General features: G+C 35.5%; 1 protein-coding gene across 1 annotated transcript in view; it reads right to left on the bottom strand.

The window, feature by feature from the left end:
• MYT1L (myelin transcription factor 1 like) overlaps positions 1-22,159 on the bottom strand; it is a 124,664-nt gene that overhangs the window by 68,360 nt on the left and 34,145 nt on the right. Inside the window, 3 exon segments of the mRNA XM_042818586.1 lie at positions 573-663; positions 2,980-3,114; positions 7,757-8,734. Coding sequence (XP_042674520.1) covers positions 573-663; positions 2,980-3,114; positions 7,757-8,734 — 1,204 coding nt within the window.

Below are 22,159 nucleotides of genomic sequence, written 5' to 3'. Positions count from 1 at the left end.
TCAAAAGTACATTTTTAGAAAAGTTATCTCTTACAATGTTTGTGTACCTAAAATGCTGTTTCCCATGTATAAAAAAATAATCATTTTTAGAAGTAGAGTGGAGTTTTTCATGCAATATAATCTCTGAAGAGAGTGAAGACAAGAACTCTGCCCTAGTCTTGATGATGTTGGCAGATCCTTCAGTCTCCTTGTGACATGCCCGTAAGGGAGTCATACTCATTTTGCATCACTGCTAATCCCAAAACAGAAAGGAGAAAAAAAAAACAAACCAAAACAAACAAAAACAACAACAACAAAAAAAAAAAACACCCCAAAAGCTAAGGATGCTTGAAATGTGTTCTGCAGATCAATTCATCCATTCTGAGGCAAATGTACATTTATCCTCCTCAGAAAACATATGAAAAAATATAACTCTTTAAAGCAGATAAAGCACATGATGCACCATCTGTCAATCTTAGAAACAACACAACAGAACACACATTCACACTCCCCCCCTGCCATGGACAGCTAGAAGGGCTGCAGTTTGGAGGCACTGTTCCCTCTAGATTGGTGTCCAGTGATGGCATCCTTACCTTCGGTGGGAATTCCTGTTGCTATTTACGTGGCCCCGGCCTGTGCAGCCTGGTGTAGGACACTTAAGAACATTTTCATGCATGGCAAGAACTTGACAAGGAGAGTAAGAGAAAACAGCAGAGTATGAAAACAAGAAAAAAAAATCAAATCCCAGTATATATGAAACCATTTTAAAACAAAGCAGGATTCATTAACAACCAGCATTCCTCAAAATACACATGACACACATAGCCAATAAAGCCTGATGAGGGAAGTAAGTACTGTGACCCTATACTCTAACACAGGGCAACAGTGAAAGTTATGAAGGCTACAGAACCTATAATCAAATGTGTCTCTAGTGCAACAATGAAGCACAAGACTTCCCACATCCTCATACAAAAACACTGAGCAAAGATCTGCTCAACAGCGAACAGCGAGCTAGCAACAGTCCACTAAAAAGTTATGGACTACAAAAATTCTTCCAGAAAATGTATGTACTCGGAATATATGACTTTACGCACACAGTATCAAGCTCGAGAATGAAAATCTGCTCTCAAGTTATACTGGTGGAACACTGGATTGCTTGAAATACGCCTCAATGCAACACTGATTAGAATTTGATACTAACTACAGGACAACCCAATTGATGTAGGGCCCAGTTCTGCCCACATCCACATAGCTATGTCTATTCGATGAGAAGAATTGGCCCTTTCAGATTTTAACTTGTATTTTTCACAGACATGAAAACTGCAAGTGATAGAATTTTTGTTAAAAAAGACTAAAAATTAAAAATAAGCAGTTAAAAAATTGAGGGATGGTGGAAAAAAAAAAAAAAAAAAAAAAAAGCAACTAATAATAATAACAGAAAAAAAAGAAAAACCAACAACAACCCAACCTTTGTACAAAAAGAAACAAGTGGAACAAGCTTACGCTAGTAACAGGTTTACATCTGCTTCCATTGCAAACTAGATGGAAAATTAACTCCTACAGCTGCTTAGAGCAGGTCTTTTCTGAATCAAAACTCAAGCTAAGAAATTCCAAATTATCACAAGCTTTTTTGTTACATGAGACAGTTCCATGTGTCTGAATCCACATCTCAGAGCTGGATGACAATATATCACTCTATGGAAAGAGGCTATCCAACTCCTGTAAATTCCTCGTTTTCTCATTCAAGCACTAGTCTGGAAATCTGCATTTAGTTCTCACTCAAAAAAAAAGTTCTAACAGAATCAATAAATTCTTTGACTAAAAAATGGAATAAATACTGTTTAAAGAACTGAAAATTTAAACCACATATACTGATTAAATGATAACCATCATCATCATCCCATCATCAGTGTACTAAAACATGTATAGATGCAGTTTTACTCTGAAATTCCTACTATTTAAGGCTGTTCTTGAAACATGCTTCACAAGGCCAACATCACAGGAAAAAAACAAAAGGATGAGCTCACCTTTTCCATTTTAGTAGGTACAAGAGCATGCAAACAGTTTAAAGCTATATTCTTCTTTGATTTGCATAGTCTTCTACAGAGCTTTTTATTTACCATTTATAAAAATGAGAGAACTTTGAGCAACTGAGAGAACACTTGTGTTGCAGGAACTTACAGGGTCTTACAAAGTGAAGAATAAATCTATCTGATCTACTGCGTTCAGAGATCAACCAAGATGCAGCAAAGTTTCCTAAAGCACTTCCTCATTATTTCTGGAAGAAACTACTATGAAACAGAAGACTTCTTATTTCTGCTTCTCTTGGTGTGCTGATCTATTTCCACTTTCCTGTCCTTCAGCATCTAGTTTCCCTGGGAAATTGGAGATCATTGCAATCCTGTCTTTAATGTTTCCTTTTGCCTCTATCTATGTCTAGACGGGTGAACTTCCTTTGCACAGAATCCACTGACATGACAGGAAATTCCATCCATGTAACTGACAGGGAAATATTGCTCAAAATCCTGAGTTTTATAACTGCGTATATAGCCAAATTGTTATTTTTAGTAATATCAATTAGTTTAAGATAAATTATGTTTAAGATGCAACAATAACAGAGGAAAGGGGTTCCAAGTTTTTCAAATAAAATTATTCCTGTACAAGACAAGAGACAGCTGATATGACATTAGCACGCAGAAGTAAAAGCAGTGCACATCTTCATGAAACCTTTTTGTCTGTTGACTAAATAAATCTACATGAATAACCTAGCATTATTAAAATCAAAGAATACAGCTTTAAAAGTTGTTGTTTTAGTGTAAAAGTTAGTAGAGAATGGAAACGATGGAATAAAGGAAAAAATTGTTACACAGAACAGTTGACTAAGTTGAGACAAACCATACTAAAAAATAAAATTAACTTTGAAAATAAAAAGTTTTAACAGCATGCTAGAAAAATCCTTGTAGTTTTATCCCCAGTTTCCATGAAACAATGTGAACTTACTTTCTGGAGGGACCCTATCTTTGTGTGGGCATCCTGACAAACTGCGGTGATGGGGGTAAAGCCCCGTTACATGGCCAGTTCCATCACACCCAGGGGTAGGACATTTGCTCTCTTTCTTTTCTGTTCTTGAGGGATCTATAATTTACAACAAATGTGTCAAGTGAATGATGCTTTCCACATTTCTGTAAGAAGGTTCATTTAATCATGTCATTTACTCTTTGGTAAATGTTCATAAGAAAACTAGAAGAAAAAAAAAAAAGAAACCACTACTGCTTAACACAGTTCTGGAACTTTTATCCCATTATATCATTTTCAGACTGCAGAGTCCTATGATCACAGCAATAACCATCCAGAGTGATTGCAAAGTGACCTTTTTATAGCAAAGCCATAGCACTGTCAATCAATGTTCAGCTGGCAAGCATCAGCTCAAGGGTGTAAGGTCATTTGGAAACTGTTTAGTTGGAGTTTCCCATCTTTACATTTTTACTTGCCTGATATATTGAAGTCTACAAACATACTGTCATAGAAGTTCAATTCCTGACAGTAGCAAACCCAGCTCTTTAGCATAATGATTCAAAGATTCTGCACTCTGAGCAGATTACTCTATTTTCTTTAAATTCCTTATGAAGCAGTATAAATTAGGTACATAATCCTTTCTCTTCAATAAATTAAGATGGGGTAAATGTTGTAATCAGACTTACAAAACACAGTATTTGCTGTGGAAATTTGGGCCATAACAAAAATGCATGTATGCTGCTTGAATATTCACAACTTTAAAAGGTTAACGATCTTTTAGAATGTTGTTGGATCTTCTGTCTACAAATCAATGAAAAGTCTGAAGAGACTTTTTTTCAGAAAGATAAAGTTTTCTGCCAAGTAGTGGAACTGGTGGTGAAATTAATCCTGAACTAGTATGTGTTCGCATACTTCATCAGCTGGTTTCCTTTCACAGAACATCTGTAAATAACATTACTAGCCTTCCAGCCCAGCACATGATACATATCATATCACACTGTCTTGACCACAGTAGTCAAACTTTGAGACTGGTACAAATGTTTACATTGGTACTGAAGGAATAGAATTCAGAATACTCTCACTGCTACCATTTTGGGTCAAAGTAAACTGATATTCCCTTTCTTTTCTTTTTTTTTTTTTTTTTTTTTTCTGTTCAGCATCCTTTCGATACCCAGAGTTATCCTCATTTAAGTATATTTTCCTGTTCTCATCATTGCTCTGCTTCAGGATTTATGCTTTCTCCTCTGGAAAAGAAAATTTTGCTATGCATTTTCCACAGGATCTTTCTTACGTTAAATGCCATCCCATCTTTAACAAATGCAACCCTCAGTGTAATTAGATTAGTGGCAATTTCAATATTTGCAGATCTTCACACACAATCCATTTTTTAAAGCTTTAGAATCCAGAGCTCATATTCAGTTGTGGACTTATTTTTCCTTGATTTCCCTCTGGTAGTTTTGTGCAAATAAACTCTTACATTCCACGTCCTTCAGAAACGCCTTCATTTTAGCGAAATACTTTAGTTCACTGTAAGTGACTCTCCATGTCTTAAATACATTCTTCCATTTTAATACAATATTTAAAACTTAACTTTTGCAAATGGAATCCCTAACTGCAAAAGTTTTATTTTACTTAGCCTGTATGTTGACTGTAAAATACAGTTCTTTGCTTTACTCTCTTTAATAATAAACGTACACACAAATCCATCTTCAAAGTGCAATAGAGTTATCACAACACTCCTGAAAATACCATAATCTAATACTTAAGGAAACTGAGATCAAAAAATTAAAACCAAGGCCACAGAAGGAGTGAATGTCAAAGGAGGGATTAGAGGTCTTTCCAAATAGGCCTGTGCTGAGACCACTAGAACATCAAGCCCACAGCTACATACATACACAGTTCTAAGCGACTCTTCATGTCAAGAACTTTGGAATGCATAAAACTATTAGATATATGAAAAGGTAACATAAATGAAATACAAATTATATAAATATAACAATATTTGAGGACTGTAAAAAATGTAGATGATTAATAGACCATAACGGCTTTTTATAGATTTTAATCTAGAGGAACTTTAGCTACTTCATGTTGCCAGAGCTCCACAGAGTTTTAATGAAGATATTCTAATTTGGAGCAACTGAGGATCCTGACGCTTAAATCTTAAAGCATCAAGACAATTCTTTACTGTATTCAAGACTATGCTGGAAAGGTGTAGTACGTATCAGATACTTAGGAGCCTTTATGGTCTAATGAGTCAGAAAAGATGCTGTATACTCTTCATAATTGTTTCAAAACTTACATAAAATTTCCCATTGCTTTTAATGGAAGACATCTGACTAAACTTTCCATAACTTTTTACAGAACACTAGATACTCTTCTGCAAATCCTTCATTGCCAAAGGGGAGAAATATTGCATACTGTTATTTATTTCTGCAACATTTCCTCACTCCATGTCACAATAGCTATATGACCACAGTGATCACCTAGTTTCAACCCCCCTGCTATGTGCAGCGTTGCCAACCACTAGACCTATTGCCTGAATGATGGTTGTTAGAGCACTCAAAAGATGTTTAAATTCACAAATTTTCAGACAAAAGCTCTAAACAGCAAGGAAAAAATAGTGGTCCCTTAATGGTTCAAGACAGAAGCCTTGAAGTATTTCTCATTGCAAACCTGTGTACCCCAAAAGTTTCCACTTCATCATATCATTTATCTCTGTGGATGTCTCTTTTAGGAGCATTTGGAAGATAATGTATCAGTTGAGAACAAATGATATAAGCAACTGTCTAACTTAAAGCTTGCTTTCTCAACAACTACCTTTTTAATGTAAGGAAGGAATCAATTTTTTTTTATTACCTTAATTAAAGAAAGCATAGAACTATCCACTCCACAATGTTTCTCGGTCCAAATTTCCACAACATATCTTGGTCCAAACTTCCACAACATTCTTGGTCCAAATGACCACAACACAAAGCACGGTCTTTTGGCTCCCTTGCTGGGGTTTGGACCTATTATCAATTCAGCCTACAGCTCTTAAAGGACAGGATGTTTCAAAGAAGCTCTAGAATTTAGTGAAATATTAAGTCCACGCTATTGCTATTGTCTTTTACCTATATTGTTTTAGGACTTATATTGTCTTTTGGGAGATAGCAGATCTATATGCATAAATGCATACAGTCTATGTCTATAAAGATTGGAAGGATAGAAAACAGAAGAGTTAAAAAGCTCTTGAAAAATTAATAGTTTTTCCATTTTTTTTCTGTAGTTTTATTACAGACACATATTCAAAGGGAAAAGGCACCTAACATATGTGACATATGTGAACAACATTTAGAATGACATCCAAATAGAAATGCAATAATATACTAAACTAAAGTTGTCTTTCCCAAATACCCAACATCACGATAGCCTTCATTAGACCATATATATATTTATATATATATATATAGTCAAAGCCAACAACACTTCGCTATAATACATCTCACAAGAGTTTTTGATAATAGTAATTTCCATGCTTTTCTAAGAGACTGGACATTACTTTTCTTAAAGTTTTGTAAAAAAATCAAAACCTTGCTTGGACCAAGATGTTTTCTGCCTACCTGAATGTCTCAGGCTGATATCAGTCTTTCAAAACAATGATTTATAAAAAAGTAGGGAAATGCTCAACATCTCAGTTCATTTTCAGAGATGAATCTATTATTATAATAACAAATACAAGATAAACCTAGTCCCTACTTAGCAGCTCCCAAGAAATAATAGCATGTCCTCAACTTCCACTAAAGTCAATGGGAATTAAAGGTGTTTGTTCACTTTCAGGAGGTATTGAATAATTTATACAACACAGCCCTGCAGTACAGATGTAGATATGTTAAAGAGGAATGTGGTAAAATAAACACACCATAACAAGGATAATCCCATAAATTAAAATGCATTCTAAAGTAAACCTTTAGTTTGCCTTTTTTGGTGTTTTCACTTTTTTAAAAAAAGTTTTTTTGTTTTTTTTTGTTTTTTTTTTTTTCTGTGTGTATATATTGTGTGTGTGTTTGTATCTTTTATATTGAATTATGGTCAAGGCAGCACCTTAACTGTTTCCACAATGGAATGAAACCAGTGAAGTGGAATGCACATAAGAAATAAATTGCTATTGATCTCAGCCCAGGCCACACCATGCCTTGCATAGCAAATGGTTTCCATTACCCTACTATCTTAAGATAATTAATGTGCAGTCACTGCCCCTATCTTGTGTTATCGGTCATTCTGATACTGTTCAATTTCTATCAGGCAATTCTACATTTTAGATGGGAGAGGCTTCATCAATAACTGTCATTTGATGATAATTTTATAAATCACAATGCCACCTACCCAATCCAACCTGTAAAATATGCACTTCAAAGCTGATTGACTACCTGGTACATAAAACTCCACTCTCTCATGTTTTTAATAATCACTATAAAATATATTAAATATGAGAAAAATCTTTGCCTCTTTCAACATGATCTCTTGTTTATTTCCCCGAAAACTTATTTTTTCAGTTTAGCCAAATGATATTCACTGAAATACTGTGCATATTTCTAACATTGCAGAATGATTTTTTTTTCATAGTCACAGCATGAAACTATTTTACAATCATGCCATACTACCACAATTTAAACAAATTTACCATTTTGTGGAATTAATAAATTCATTTCAGAATTCTATGCAAAACTTAACACGTTAGTTCATACTTTCTCATGACATAACATACGGTATATAGAAATATTACCTTTACCATAATATGGCTTTTTGACATGGCCGTCACTGGGTTTAGGCTTCCTGTCATCCCCAGAAAGTTGTCTTGGAGATTGTTCCTCAAATGATCTCATATTATCCCTCCTTCCAGCTTCCACTGCCATTTTTTCTCTCATGGCTTTTGCTCTCTCAGTTTCCAAAGCAATTGCTTTCTCAAGCAGGGTTAAGTTACCTTTTGTCATATCAAACACTTCTTCAGACCTATCTGAAGTAACAGAGGTGGTATCATCATCTCTTTCGTGACAACCATCCTCCTTTGCACAGCTAGAAAAAGTCCTAGATCTGGGGCTCAACTGTTCTTCAAGCCTCATTAGGTTCATCATATCAGAGTAATTCCGGTCTGGTGTTCTTCCTTGGAAGTCATCTTCTTGCCTGACATGCTGACGAGTGTTCATGTTTTGCTGTTGATTTCTTTCCTGTGGGTTTGTCTCACTGAGTTTCCTAGCCAGATCAAAACACTGGTTCCTTAAGCACTCCAAACTGCTGAGACACACCTCTTCATCACTCTCCTCCACCATTTTTTCCGTAAGTCCATTGTTCACAGGCTTCCCTAACATTACAAAGTTCATATTCCTATTATCTTGCTGTGAAGTATTGTCTGCATAATTTCTATCATTAATGTTTTCTGATAGCACTACACCGTGTCCTTGTGCTAGTAATTTAAGGGAGTCCACTGTTTCCCTAACAACATCACTGTCTAAGTCTAAACTCAGCTCGCTTTTCCGACCAATATTTTCATTTTTGTCACTATCATCTTCCAGACTATTAGATGTATTGCTGTTCATTTCTGATTCTGTCCTGGCTCTGTATGCTGCATCCTCAGCAATTTTGCCAAGATTTAACAATGACTTGGCCACCAGTTCATCGTAATTATCATACTCATCATTATTGTTATCGTCTTTTTCTGTGTCTTGCATTATTCGAGTATTGTGACAATTCATTTGATGGTCTTCTGCATAAAAAACAGAAACAAAGAAAGAAACAAAGAAAGAAAAAGGAAAAGAAAAGAAAAAAAGTGGCTACAATTGGAACTGTTGTTGCAATCACATGGACAGAAAACAAACTGCATGTCAGATATTGTTAATTACACAGCAATTCTATTCAACTAAGGCCCATGTGCAGTTAAGTTTTATTAAGTGAATTTCTCTATAGTCCATAGGGCTATTTCTGTTTTTCTGCTATTCATACAAATTTATTTCACAGTACTGATAAGATAAAAACAATCAAAGTGCTCACTACTACTATGATAAAATGCTATGGCATACAAAATTCAGTTTCTCTTTCTCATCTCTAATTTTAGTTTTATGGGGTTTACTGCAACCATATTACTAATATAACGTAACTGCCTAGGTTTCAAATGTGTCTCACTCCTTCATATTCTGTAAATATGGTAAATGGGAAAGGAGTGAACACTACTGGTTTTACTCTCTTAATGATGAATAAAATTCACCAGAAGAGAAAAAAATACACACAACAGGAAACGGTTATTTTTTTAACATCATACACATCATTAACAGTAGAACCAATGACTACATGCTAAGATCAAAATAACATTTTACTTAGTGGATCCAAGAGCAGAAATCACAATCTATTAGTTTAATTACATCAACTGTGGAGAAGTACAAATTTTAAAAGAGTTGTTATATGAATGGAAGATAGAAGTAACTATATGCATAATGCAATTTTAAGTTAATGTGCTAGCCCAAATTATATGGTCATACATGTATGGTAGGGCTGCTATCTACTACCCTGTGCATTCTAACATAGAGGTGCAGCATGTTTTTTACTTAGCTTTGATTTAGCAGCGGTTGTAAGGGGAATATGTATTAAGACTGAGCCAGTGTGAGGCCCTAAGGGTGAGATTCATTTCACCTAACTTTAGACATGAGTAAGGCAGGCATCTGTATCCCAGTAAGCTGCTCGATATTCCTGTCCTTGATCAGTAAAAGAGGCAGACACTATAAGGGTATAATCCACCTGATCTGGCTAAGGTATCTTCCTCAGAATTAAATGAATTACTTACTAAAAGTGCCTGTTTCTCTTCATTGACAACAAAGGGGCTCAGAGCAGATGCCTACCTTAAAGATATCTGTATTTGGTCAGATGAATATCATCCAGAGAGCACTTTCTGACATCTCATGTTCACTCAGAAGTTATGTTATTATTAGACCCGTTCTTAAAACAGATATACATTCACCATGGCTTACTAAGAAATGTCTCATAAATTTTGTTGTTTATGATCAACTATCAAGCAATATTTAAATGTTTAGCATCACAAACTGAAAGGAAATTTCCTAAGTCTGTCATTATGTTGACGTGTTATGCCAGTTTTTCAATCTATTGCAAACTCAAAGAAATCAGTAGAGATCCAACAATTAAAACCTAGTCAAAAGCTAGTCCATCAACTTGCTAATATCATATTTTCTGCTCAGATGTATTTGCATCACTGGTGCACCTAAATATACAGCACTTTCTAAAGTGTGACTTTATGTTTTGGGCTAAGCAAAACAAAGTAGAAAAAGTTCAACTAGTAGGCTTGTATACTAACATTTTGATCACAGAAAAATGATTTTTTATAAAAGTAATTTTCAGGTCAGTGGACAAGAGAGTAAATCAGAGTTTTAAATACAAAGCTCAACAGCACAATAATTAATATTTCAGCCATAAGATAGTATTGCTTCTACACAGTGGTTAGGGATCCTGGGATGATAGTAGGCTGTAGTTAAGCAGCAGACCTGATAGATGACTAGGCTATGTCTAGGAAAAAGAAGCTCTGCATGGAAGTTACTATATATTACCTGTTACATTTCAATACAATTGGAGGCTAATTAGCAGGAAAGCGTATTATGTTGTTTTCACGTAACAAGATGTTCTTAGTCAGCAGTGAGTTACCTATTTATCATTAAGGATGGTTTTATTCTAGTTGCTGTTACTCTCAAGATAATCATAATTCATATTCATGCTTCTGTCTACTAAAAATTACATATATACGAGTATCAGTTTTTAATAGTAAGGGATGTCACTTATGCTTCCTATGTGAAAAAAATTTACCCTGAATGTCTGCATAGAAGTAGGTATTTAAGGGTTACTTAAATTAAGGATAATTAGTTTGCTTTATCGGAAAATCAAATTTTTCATTACACTAGTGATCATTTTCTAAAGCAAAATGTACGTACCCCATTTATTTAGATTTAAGACTAAAACCTACTGCCAAGAAGATTGTTAAGTAGAAACTGCAGCTTTTTTGGGGTTACTTCTTGGAGCTAGATGCGATTGGCAGTTAGATGTAGAAAAAGGACTATCGAAGTAGTTAAAGAAGCAGTACCTTCAGGCTTAGTATGAAACACAGAGAAAAACTGATGAAATCAGTCCAAATTTAACTTAAATTCAGAATAATGAAATAAAGCATGGGGAAAAAATGTTTTCAAAAGCCATCCAGAGAACTGTTCAGGAAAAAAGTGACTACTCTAGGCCAACTCCTAAAATGTAAAAAAACAAATAAATTTGAGGGTTTGTTTTCTACATAAAGGTTTTTGTGTTTGCTTTTACATGAGTAAGAGTCATGTAAATGATTATCAAGGGAGGAATGTGTTATAGCTTGCCTCCACAACAGTAAAAAGTCAAAATATGAGTCACATACTGTATGAATGAAGACATGTAAATTCCTTTTGAGTAGGTGAAGCTGGGTGAAAGCTGTAACTATAATATTTTTTATTCTGTTTGGTTATATCCTTTTCAGGGCTCCTGCCCGTTCAGTCCTAAAAAGAAGAAGAAAAAAAGGTGGTGGAGGAGAAAGGTGTAAAGCATGAATTCTGGATGAGAGAGGCAGGAAAACAAAATATTTTAATTTAGATTCATTCCTCCTCTTTCAATTTTTGTCCTTTTCTTAGATCTGCTACTTTTTTTAACAACTATTTTTCACACATTTCTTATCACTATGAAGCAGTTAATTCCAACAAATACAATGTTTATGCATACTGTATCATCTCCTCAATAATAGTTTGTTGTATGCTGAGCCTACTGCCCTAGTCTAGTGAAGCATCCTTGTCACTTGTTTATTAAACTAAAAGTTTAAGTAATAAATCAGATTGTGTCTTAGTTCACTTCCACAAAATATGCCAGCCTCGCAGTTCTATGTGAACATATGTGCCTTTTATTCAGCTGAGTAAAATCTAATCTTGATTAGACTTCATGTTTCTATGCTTCCTTAGATTTAACCTGTAACTTCTACTAACCTTTACATGATGTTATTTAATAGCTTTTTTGTTAAATGACTGCAAAGTATGTAGGACTAAACAATCTAATCTATTCCTTACAGAACTTTTAGAACCACTGACTCAAATCACATTTTTTTTATTTGGAGAAGCATCCGAGTGTCTAAAAAAGAAACAAGTCAGCTAATTAGATGAAGAGCCGCCAGTAAGATTTGGGGTTGCATGGAAAAGGAATATGAAACACAGTTTAAAACAAATATTAGATTATTTTAGCTCTCATTCCCAGAATACTATGACAATTTAATAATTAGTGAATGCAAAATTTGTTTTGTTTATCCCCCAATAGATAAAACAAATGTCAGGCAAATTATGGTGAGGAATATGTGGAATAGGTTTAAGAGCTGGAAGTCTTTAGCCATCTGAACAAAAGTGCAGTCTTGTATGGCAGTAAAAAATAAAAATGTGGATAATTTGATTTCTTATTACACCTTTCATCCAAGGATCTCAAAGCACTTTACAAACATTATACTAAAAAGCCTCACAACACCCCTGTGAGGTAGGTATTTTAAGCCCATTGTACAGATGGGAAATTGAGGTACAAAGCAGGTGAGTGACTCTGTGTCATACAAAGAGTCACTGGCAAATAAGGGCTGTAGCCTCTATATCCGTGCTACCTCCTTTTGTTTCGATCATTTATTTATGTGAACAACTTCTTGACGGAATAAATGGCTTGCTATGATTTTAGTGTAAGGAGGAATGCAAAATGGCACCTTCATTTTGAGTATGATAATATATAGCAGTTAGTTTGAGAGATTCTGCAGAGAGAGGCAATGATACTTCAGTAATAATAGCAACCTATTGAAGACCAAAGACTTCTGAAACAAGAATTTCCAAATGTGTGGTCTGTGTATCAAATTACTCAATTTCTCCCAAGCATGGGAAAACACGATGGCTAACAAGCTGAATCTACATGTGGCATATAGGCTTCCCGCCCAGATAGATGGCTTCATTATCCATGCAGCATCACCTGTTGTAGGATACTTCACTGCTCTTGCTGCTGCCTCTTGTTAGTTCCTAAGTGCTCAGCATATGTTACTATGTGCTGCCATTTTACTCTTCTAAGCTGTAAAATGAGGTACATGCATATTTATATCAAGATGCAAAAACAATCTTGACACAAATTCCAAATCTTATACGTTTCAACATCATATGAGATAAGGTTCTTTGTACACTGAATGTACAACTAAACGGAAGAATCTTAAGAGTAATGAAACTGAGAATGTGGAAAACTTAGTGAGCTTACAGCAACTTCTGAAAGGGTTTTGGTTTCTTCTCCACTCCACACTGAAGAAATAGAACACATATACAACTCTACTAAGCAAAATCTCTAGAAGATTGAATACTCCTATTGATTTGAGATTTGGACCAGAGCACAAGGCTTTAAATTTGCCTATTTGAGGCACACACTGAAAAATGAAGTTGGCCTCGTGCAGTTTTTCATATCTGCAACAATTCCTGAATTCTCTTACACTGCTTTAGGTAAAGACCAAAACAATTTATCTTTACAGTTTTTGATTCCTTTATGGACCTTACATTACCTACTGACAGCAAAAAGAAAAAAACTGTTCACTTCTGTATTTGATGCACTTCAATCATTACATTAGATGTGTGTGCATGTGTGTGTATCAAAACCCACCCTCTCAGATTGCTACGCTTATAATAGTGGGTTTTACTTCTTTGAATCTCCTGTAATAACTACAATATTCAAATAATAATTGATGTTCAAAGTAAAATAAATTAAGAATAGGAGTAATTAGTCATGGCAAGGATGGTCTGAGATAAAAGAACACATCACATCACAGTAGGATTCAGTATTATAAAGAAAGTGAAAAGAATACAGAGCAAGCCTGTACAGACATTCAAAAACTGAACATAGTTTACTGGCTTACCATGTATTTTCTTCTTCTTTCTTTTTTTCCTTGTTACATTTTGAAATTCTTATTTTCTATGTATTCCACATATTACCCTGTTCTGCTCACTGGAAAAATAAGTATTACTATTTTTTTTTATCCTAAAGACTAAAAGGCATCCTTACAGATCTGAATTATTTTGTTTGTTGAGGAGTGGTTCCTGATATACAAAAGCATTCCTTGTGTTTGTTTTTGGGTTTTTTTTTTTTTTTTTTTTTTTTGGTATTAAAATATATTTGAAATTAAAAAAAATATTAATATTGATAAAATACTTTGGCATAGAAGCCTTTTTGAAAACTTTGGTTACAATACAAAGCAGTGTATTCTCATCTCAATGCATAAGTATATAATAAATGCCATTAAACACTCTTTTTTCTTAACTTAAACCATTCTTACAGTCTCTTATTATGCCTTATTTATGTTAAGACTTCCATGATTAGCATTCTAATCTCTAAGTACTCATGTGAAGTATTGGTAGAAAACAGAGGTTCTTCAGTCATTCCCATTAATATCATAAAATCAAGTAGGAATTTAGATAAAGGACTGGATCATCCAGAAGAATGAATTTACAACATATTTTTTAAAACACAGTTATTTGTAAATCATCCATGAGCTACTTGATATAGGAATAAACTCTACAGTTTTGGAAAAAGATTCTAGAGGCACTTGATGAAGCTTCTCTTACAAGACCACATCTATGACATTTTTATTTCTAGTGATAGACACACAAAAATTTATTAAAAAAAAAAATCTAACTCCTGGCCCATGATGATGTGGTCAGCTTAGGATTTCTTCTTTTCCTCCCAAGATACTCCTTGCCTTTCTTTGATCTTAGAACTTATCACATACCTCTGGATGTCATCTGGTCCAACCCTGGCTGAAAAAAGGCCTGACTTAGAAGTTCTTAGGGTTTTCAGGGCCCTGTCCAGTCATTCCAGTTATGAATGGTTTGCAGCATCTGCAGTATTTGGTATCAAGACACATGTTTAGGTTTGAGAAGGAACTCATCAAGAGTACCCATGATCAGAGATGGATACACCGGATTTGCCAGGACAATACAATTTAACCGATGCTCAGACCACACTTATTTGGGGACCATAATTGGGGTCAGTCAGTCCTTAACTTTTTTAACCTGATTCAGAATTTGACAAATAATGAGGCATCTTTAGCTGATGACTGGTATTCATTTCATCCTGTTTTTGCTCCCCAAGAAGTATATACGAGGGAAAGGAGATGCTCTCTCTCACAGATTCATAATGACTCAGTGGAGTACAGCAGTTTCTTCCTTTCTCTCACGTTTGCAGAACTCAGCAGGGCAGCACACAATGAAGCAGCCAAAGCTATTCTCCAAATGCTGAGATATAGCAGAGAAACAGCAGGGGAGCAGAGGACCAGCTGTACTGATGGGAGAACAGCCACTAAGACAACTCTTGATATGAAGCTTCTCATGGAGCTACTGCAATAGCTTCTCAGGAGACAGTGATCCCTATCTACATTCATCTCCAATATCATTGTTTTGCAAAAGCTGTAGCCCGGAGAACATGTTCTCAGTTCATAAACTAATATTTTCTTTTTCATATACAAATTTGAGAAATACAGGTGGGAAACTGTTACTGTAGGCATACATAATCTGTTCTCATTAGTGTTGTTCAGATATCTGACTAAATGCAGATGTCCATACCGAACACTTTTCATGTGAACTAGCCATCCAGATTTTGTCTACAGGCAGTGGACAAAAATAAACAGGCATCTTCAGGGTGTGATATATCTTATCTTAAGATGGGGATCTGAAATATATTGGCTGAATTATTCCCTAAAACTGATTATTTTTCTTGACTGGCTATAAATGAAGTTGATGGGATGAATTCTATTCCAACTGTTTTTACTCAGAGCTTTTAAATTGTTCTTCACTGAATTTTAACAATATATCTAATATGACATAGAAGGAATTGCAGGGAGGATGGAATAAAGGAGCAACCCAAGAAGAACCATCTTTAGATTGTAAACGTAGACAAACTTATATAGGAAAAGGCTGATGGGGTATTATGGATGCCTCAGATGGGATGGATGCTTGTGACTGCATGAATTACATGGACTGAGATGCATCCTATTGGATTCGACTGATCTACCTTATAAGTTTAATTAATTATATTTGACTGCGCTTGATTATGCAGATTATGTTAATAATCTGATGTAACTGCCAGAGGAGATAGAGGCACATCTCACTGAGAACTGCAAAATGGAATATCACTGAAATTTCTTGTTCCTGTCTCTCTTTCTATGCCCTCAGCAATTTCAGTGGCAAACGATCTGGAAGGACAAAGATTTGTGAATGAGTGACTGACAGACTTCACTTCATTTGAAACATAAAATCCTATGCTAAGTGGTCTGTTCCTTTTTCCATTATCACTTTATTTAGCTTCTTTATCTACATCTCTCTGTTTTCGTATCTTTTAGTGACAGAGAACGGTGAATAACATGCCACAAAATAAGGAGAAAGCAAATACAAAATGGAATTTGTCACTCAGGTTATAGTCATTCTAGTGTAAACTAATCAGAGGCAGGACAGGCGACCAAGCACTGACATTTAATTATTCATACTGTTAAACTTCTATTGAAGCCCTGGCACGATTTTGATTTGAATAATCTAGTATCCTTCCAACAATGTCCAGGCACAGTACAGTGGTACTGGTTAGGGATCATTCCCAGGAAGCAATCCAGATGTGGTCATTCTATTTTGAAAGGCTAAAGAGTAACTATATGGACTGCAGCAGCTGGACACAGTATTAAATGAGTAGACCTGTTTTATGGCCTGTTTTATTCACAGACATAGATGTAGGCTTTGATTACTCCAGCTGAAGAGAAGTGGAACAAGGCAAGAGAGTTTGTAAGTTAGGATCTTTGGAAAGCACACTGTCAGCTGGAATTTCAAAAGGAAAAAGTTAAACTAGAACTTCTTACTGTAACCACGCTACTCTAAACAGTCAGTGTCAATCATGCACACAGCAGTTCTCACAAAGCAGAAGGTAGTGACTCCATAGTGCAGCTAGATCTCAGCTGGCTATGGAATCTTTACATGTCTTGTTTATTTGCCATTTATACTGTGCAAATGAATGGCTTGTAACACTAGACATGTTCAGGACAGAGACTAGAGTACCAGAGATCAGTCAAATGCAGGAAATGTTTGCTGTGGTAACAGATCTATATATTTTATTTTTCTGTTGCTTCTGTATCTGTAAGGATTTTTCCACTCAGGTTGTTCCAACTGTCTTCCCACCTCAAAAATGCACAGTTGACTTAGAAAATGAACTATCAACTTAGAAATCACCACTTCCTCTTTCAGGAAAGATTTCCTACTGCTGTTCAGATCTGCACTGGAATATTTGTCCTGATGATGAAAGATTGTCTCTCATAAAAAGAAAACTTTTGTTGGAAAAATGCAACCATCTACATATTTACATAAATCTGTATAAATTTCTAACTAAAGACATACCTTCGAGCTACAATAGCAGTGGTTTCATAGACTAGAGCAGTGCAATCTCAGTGCATGACTTCTCTGCTGGAACTCCTACTTCAGCTTGCTGCATAGAAATGACAAACTTCAAAGTGGATCAGTCAAAGTAACAAATAACCACAGTAGTTGGTTTTCAAGAAAACACACACACAGAAAATCTGCAGAGAGACAATCTGCACAAAACTAAATCCTGAGTCTGAGTCTGGACTCAAGAAACAGTGCAGGAACCGTCTAACTGGAGTTCACACATGAAAGTAAGGTACATGAGATCAGAGTCAATTCTGACTGAGATTACTTTTTTGTCTCCAAGGATTCACCAGGTGAACTATATTGAATTCCCCCAACACACTGTTACCTCTCAATTATATCTTGTATGATTATTTTCAGTCTCATTAACTTGAATGCACACTGAAGTATGCGAGCTACCTAAAAACCAATGGAAATAATTTATCCAATGTGAATTTTTTCCTTCTGTCATAAATGACGAAGCATAGGACATGGTTTAGAGATGGGACTGAGACGGCCAGGCTGATAGTTGGACTTGATTATCCTGAAGTTATTTTCGAATCTAGACTATTTAGTGACTCTGTATCTGGTGCTGTATTATGTCTTCTGATTTCCAAATGATTTATTAAATGAAACTACATCAAATACATTCATAAAACTCAAATTGTGTACACTGTTTCCATGCTGCCTGCCTTCTTAGTGATTTGCAACATGCAAATATCAAGCAAAACACATATTTTCAAAGTCAGTTACCTTCTCTTTGGTCATCATAGAATCATAGAATACCCAAATTGAAAGGGACTCCAAAGACCATCAAGTCCAGCTCCTAGTTCCACATAGCACAACTACAAAACCAGACCCTAAGTCTGAGAGCACTGTCCAAACGCTTCTTGAACACCGGCAGCTTGGGACCATGATCACTGCCCTAGCAAACCTGTTCCAGTGCCCAATCACTATCAGGTGAAGAACTTTTGCCTACCACCCAACCCAATCCTCCCTTGATGGAGCTCCACACTACTCCTAGCATTATTTCTTTTAGTTGACTATTTCTAAATAATTACTAATTTTGGCTCATCACTGTTCCAAAGATCAAGGCAAGTTGAATAATCTCAGTTTTCCATGCAATAAATAGTCTCAGAGAATCAGCACTTATTCTTTTAAAAGTGTACTGCATTGCTCTTGTCGTAATTCTACCAATATCAATAATATAAAATGTTATCAGTATGGTATGAAGTCACACTACTACAATGGATGTTACATTACATCACATCATGAACTACAGAAAAATGGAAGCAAAAATATAACAACAGAATAGAATGCACTCCAAGTGAGTGTTGATATTTTGTCTAACCCTGATCCTGATCAACTCTATTGTAAAAGGACCCATGCTTTTAAAGCTTTCGCACTGTTATTTTAATTATTCTGCACAGTGCAGAATATAGATCACTGCTTTCATGTCTTCCTCATTTCTTGCTGTTCCAGGAAGGAATGTTAACATATTTCACTTACTCTCTACTGTACTCCCATGCCAGTTTCCTAATAATTTATTTATGCTTTCCTGCAATCCTTTTTTCCTGCATAAGTCCTTTACTTCCTTTTACACTTGGATTTTTTTTTTTCTTTCTGTTTCTGCATCAGAAGATCCTCTGGCTTTTGGAGCAATACATCTCATCATTCTATTTAATTGACATTCCAGCTGGAATTGCTCAACAAAAACAAATTATTGTGAGTAGTAGCAGAGATTTCTATACCATTTTCAAATGGAAATTCTCCTGTGACTTGTATAGGAATAGTTGTATTTCCATTTCTCTTGGTGACACAACTACTAAATTCAAACCAAGGACACACCTGAACTCTAAACCCAAACACCGCAAATACATATTATCTGTTGAAGGCTCTGCTTCTGATTCTCTCCAAATATCTCCAGTCTTAAGAAACTCTGCAGCTACATCCAGTCAAGCCCTGAATAATTTTAGTTACTGTCCATTTTCGGATACAAGTTCCTACAGAAACACAATTTGTCTATAGACAAATTCAGACGGAATAAGACTTTATTGTAAGCCGTTGCTTTGATCAACTTGCTATAAGTTATAGTTGAAGGAAGAACTGTTTCCTTCCTTCCTTCCTTTGCTCAACCCCCCTTCATCTCAGAAAAAAAACAAACAAAAAAAACCATTTAATAGTACAGTTATTAAGGAACAGAAAACTAAGAGTAAAAGCTCTCTTACTTTGAATGGCCTCAGTATCAAATTCACTAAAAAAGTATGCTAGTCACCATATTAAAAGACTGGATGCAAACTGACTAGGAAGCAGAAAACACAAGAGAACTATATAACTTTCAAGTTATTTGTGTCATGCAAAAATGTACTGCTTTCATTGTACTTAGTATACAAGGGCACTCACCTACAAGGAAAAAAATGTTTCTGATCTCTGCTCCCAGGACTGTTTTTGCATATTAAACAGTCAATTCATAATATGGTTAGAGTGTTTCTGGAGCAAGAAAGAAATACATAATGTCCTGCTTTCACAGAAGTATGACCTTCTTCAGTTTGCTGGAGTTCTTGAAAATTTTTTTGGAGGAGTGACAGAGGTTCAGCAGAGTGCTGTGGAGCAATGCTTATCCAAAGCAGTCTCTGGTTTAATTGCTAACTTTCTGTGTTGGAGAAGAAGAAAATGTGATGTTGAACTCCCATTTCACTTCTCACACTCAGCTCATGTGCCTGAGCTTATCTCAGTCCATCAGATTCATGCTACACCTGTACTCGTGTTCACACCTGTTACTTTGATTTATCCACATCTAACATGGAAAAAAATGTAGACATGATTTCTTGCTTTTCTTTCTAATTGTAAATGCAGATCTCCCGTGAAGTTTCTCTGGTGTCACAACAAGACTATTACTCTCCCTATTAACACATTAAGACTAGGACTCTCCTTATTAACAATATAGCCTGCAAAACTAACCTTTAGGGATAAATAACTATTTATCTAATCAACTCACCTTAAGTCCTGAAAGGTCAGTTCTATTAGCTAGCACAACTTTTTCTTGCAGAGCCAATGCAAGTTTCTTTTAAAACAGGAATATTTAGTGCACAGAGCATATAGTATCTACCATGGATTCCTTGGAAATAGCATGATAAAAAAATCCAGTAACTCTGGCACTATGGATACTTGATGCACTTAATATTACTGACTGACTACTTTCAGCACTTTCTGTATGAAGTCATCCTGTTCCAAATAATTCTGAGGATTATAATAATAACAGCAAAAAAAGCTCCACCACCACATCTAATTAGGGCCTTCCCTAATTACTATTATACATTCTCTACCGAAGTACTTCAGGTGGCTTCTTTCTCCACATTAGCCCTCTTCACCTTCTCCTAATTTGATCGTCCTTTCTGTTCAGCTAGCTAACTGTAGCTCCAACAGTTTCCTCTCACAGACTATCTGTAGAAAAAATTAAACCAGAGAAGTATCTCCCATTATATAAAAGGACTATGTCATTTGCAGCACAGATGATGAACAAGCCTGAAGCATCTAGAAACCTGTAAAAGGGGAAATAAATGCTTCACAACTCAAAGAATCATAGACTGGTTGAGGTTTTAAGGGACCTCTGGGTCTATCTGGTCTATCTTGTCTAAACGCCACTCAAGCAATGACATCCAAAGCAGAGTGTCCAAGAGTCTCTCCACGGAGACTTCACACCCTCTCTGGGCAATCTATTCCAGTGCCTCATCACCTGCACAGTAAATAAACTATTCCTGATGGGCTTCCTAGTGTTTGGATGAAATTACATTCATATGTTTGTAACGCATCAAAACTTTTTGTTTCTAAGAGTGTTTTTTTTGTAAATTTATATTTTTAAATTTAACGAAATTTCTGTGACAGGAGGAATTTGCCAGGACTGCAAAATTTATTCATGAGAATAGATATGCATCAAAAGAAATAATCAATCCAGTATGGACTTTTATTTCAATTTTTTATCTCCTGAAGGACATGTTATAGTGGAAAATTTACCCCTTCAACAACCAAATGAGGTTCTCTACTTTTCAGAGTAAAAAATTACCCCTTGTGTTCACACTTTGGACAAATATTGTCAGTCCAGCAGGAACTATGAATGACTACAATGATTAAAATTTGTCTTCTGTGCTACGATCTAAACACAAGTGTGTTTAGGTAAACAGAAACCTATAACACTGAGCAAATGAAACATTTTTAAGGAATCCTTACATCTGCAGTATCAGGAAGGATTTATACAGGGTCTGTATTCTCTGAGATGTAGTACAGTCTGGAAAATGGTATCTTTGAAGCAGCACTGTAAATGGCAAAGGATTTCAAAAAGAATGTAAAGAATTCATTTTTGCACAAGCTGTGGGTGTGTTTCCCAAAGTGCTATGTCCCAGATGTAAGACTTTATACAGCAATATCAGATGATTTTGTTCACAGATATGGATGCAAAGACCATCCATACTGAGTACACTATTGGCTCTTAAAAGAAATAAGCTGCACAAGCAAGTAGTCTCTTGGCACAGTTGTGCCAAAAATAAAAGATCACTGGAGATTAACTGTTTGTGGAGAATCTGAGAAAGACCCTAACCCTAACCCTAAATACAGTTCTAAGGCTATAGTACTTTTCACTCTGAATCTCTTCTCCACTCCATCTAATTTCAGAAATA

This window comes from Centrocercus urophasianus, unplaced genomic scaffold, assembly GCF_019232065.1.
Source record: "Centrocercus urophasianus isolate 14NV4802_14NV808 unplaced genomic scaffold, USGS_Curo_1.0 seq_10, whole genome shotgun sequence".
Lineage (NCBI taxonomy): Eukaryota > Metazoa > Chordata > Aves > Galliformes > Phasianidae > Centrocercus > Centrocercus urophasianus.
The sequence above is the reverse complement of the archived record's forward strand: the minus strand, read 5'-3'. Positions and strand labels throughout refer to the sequence as shown.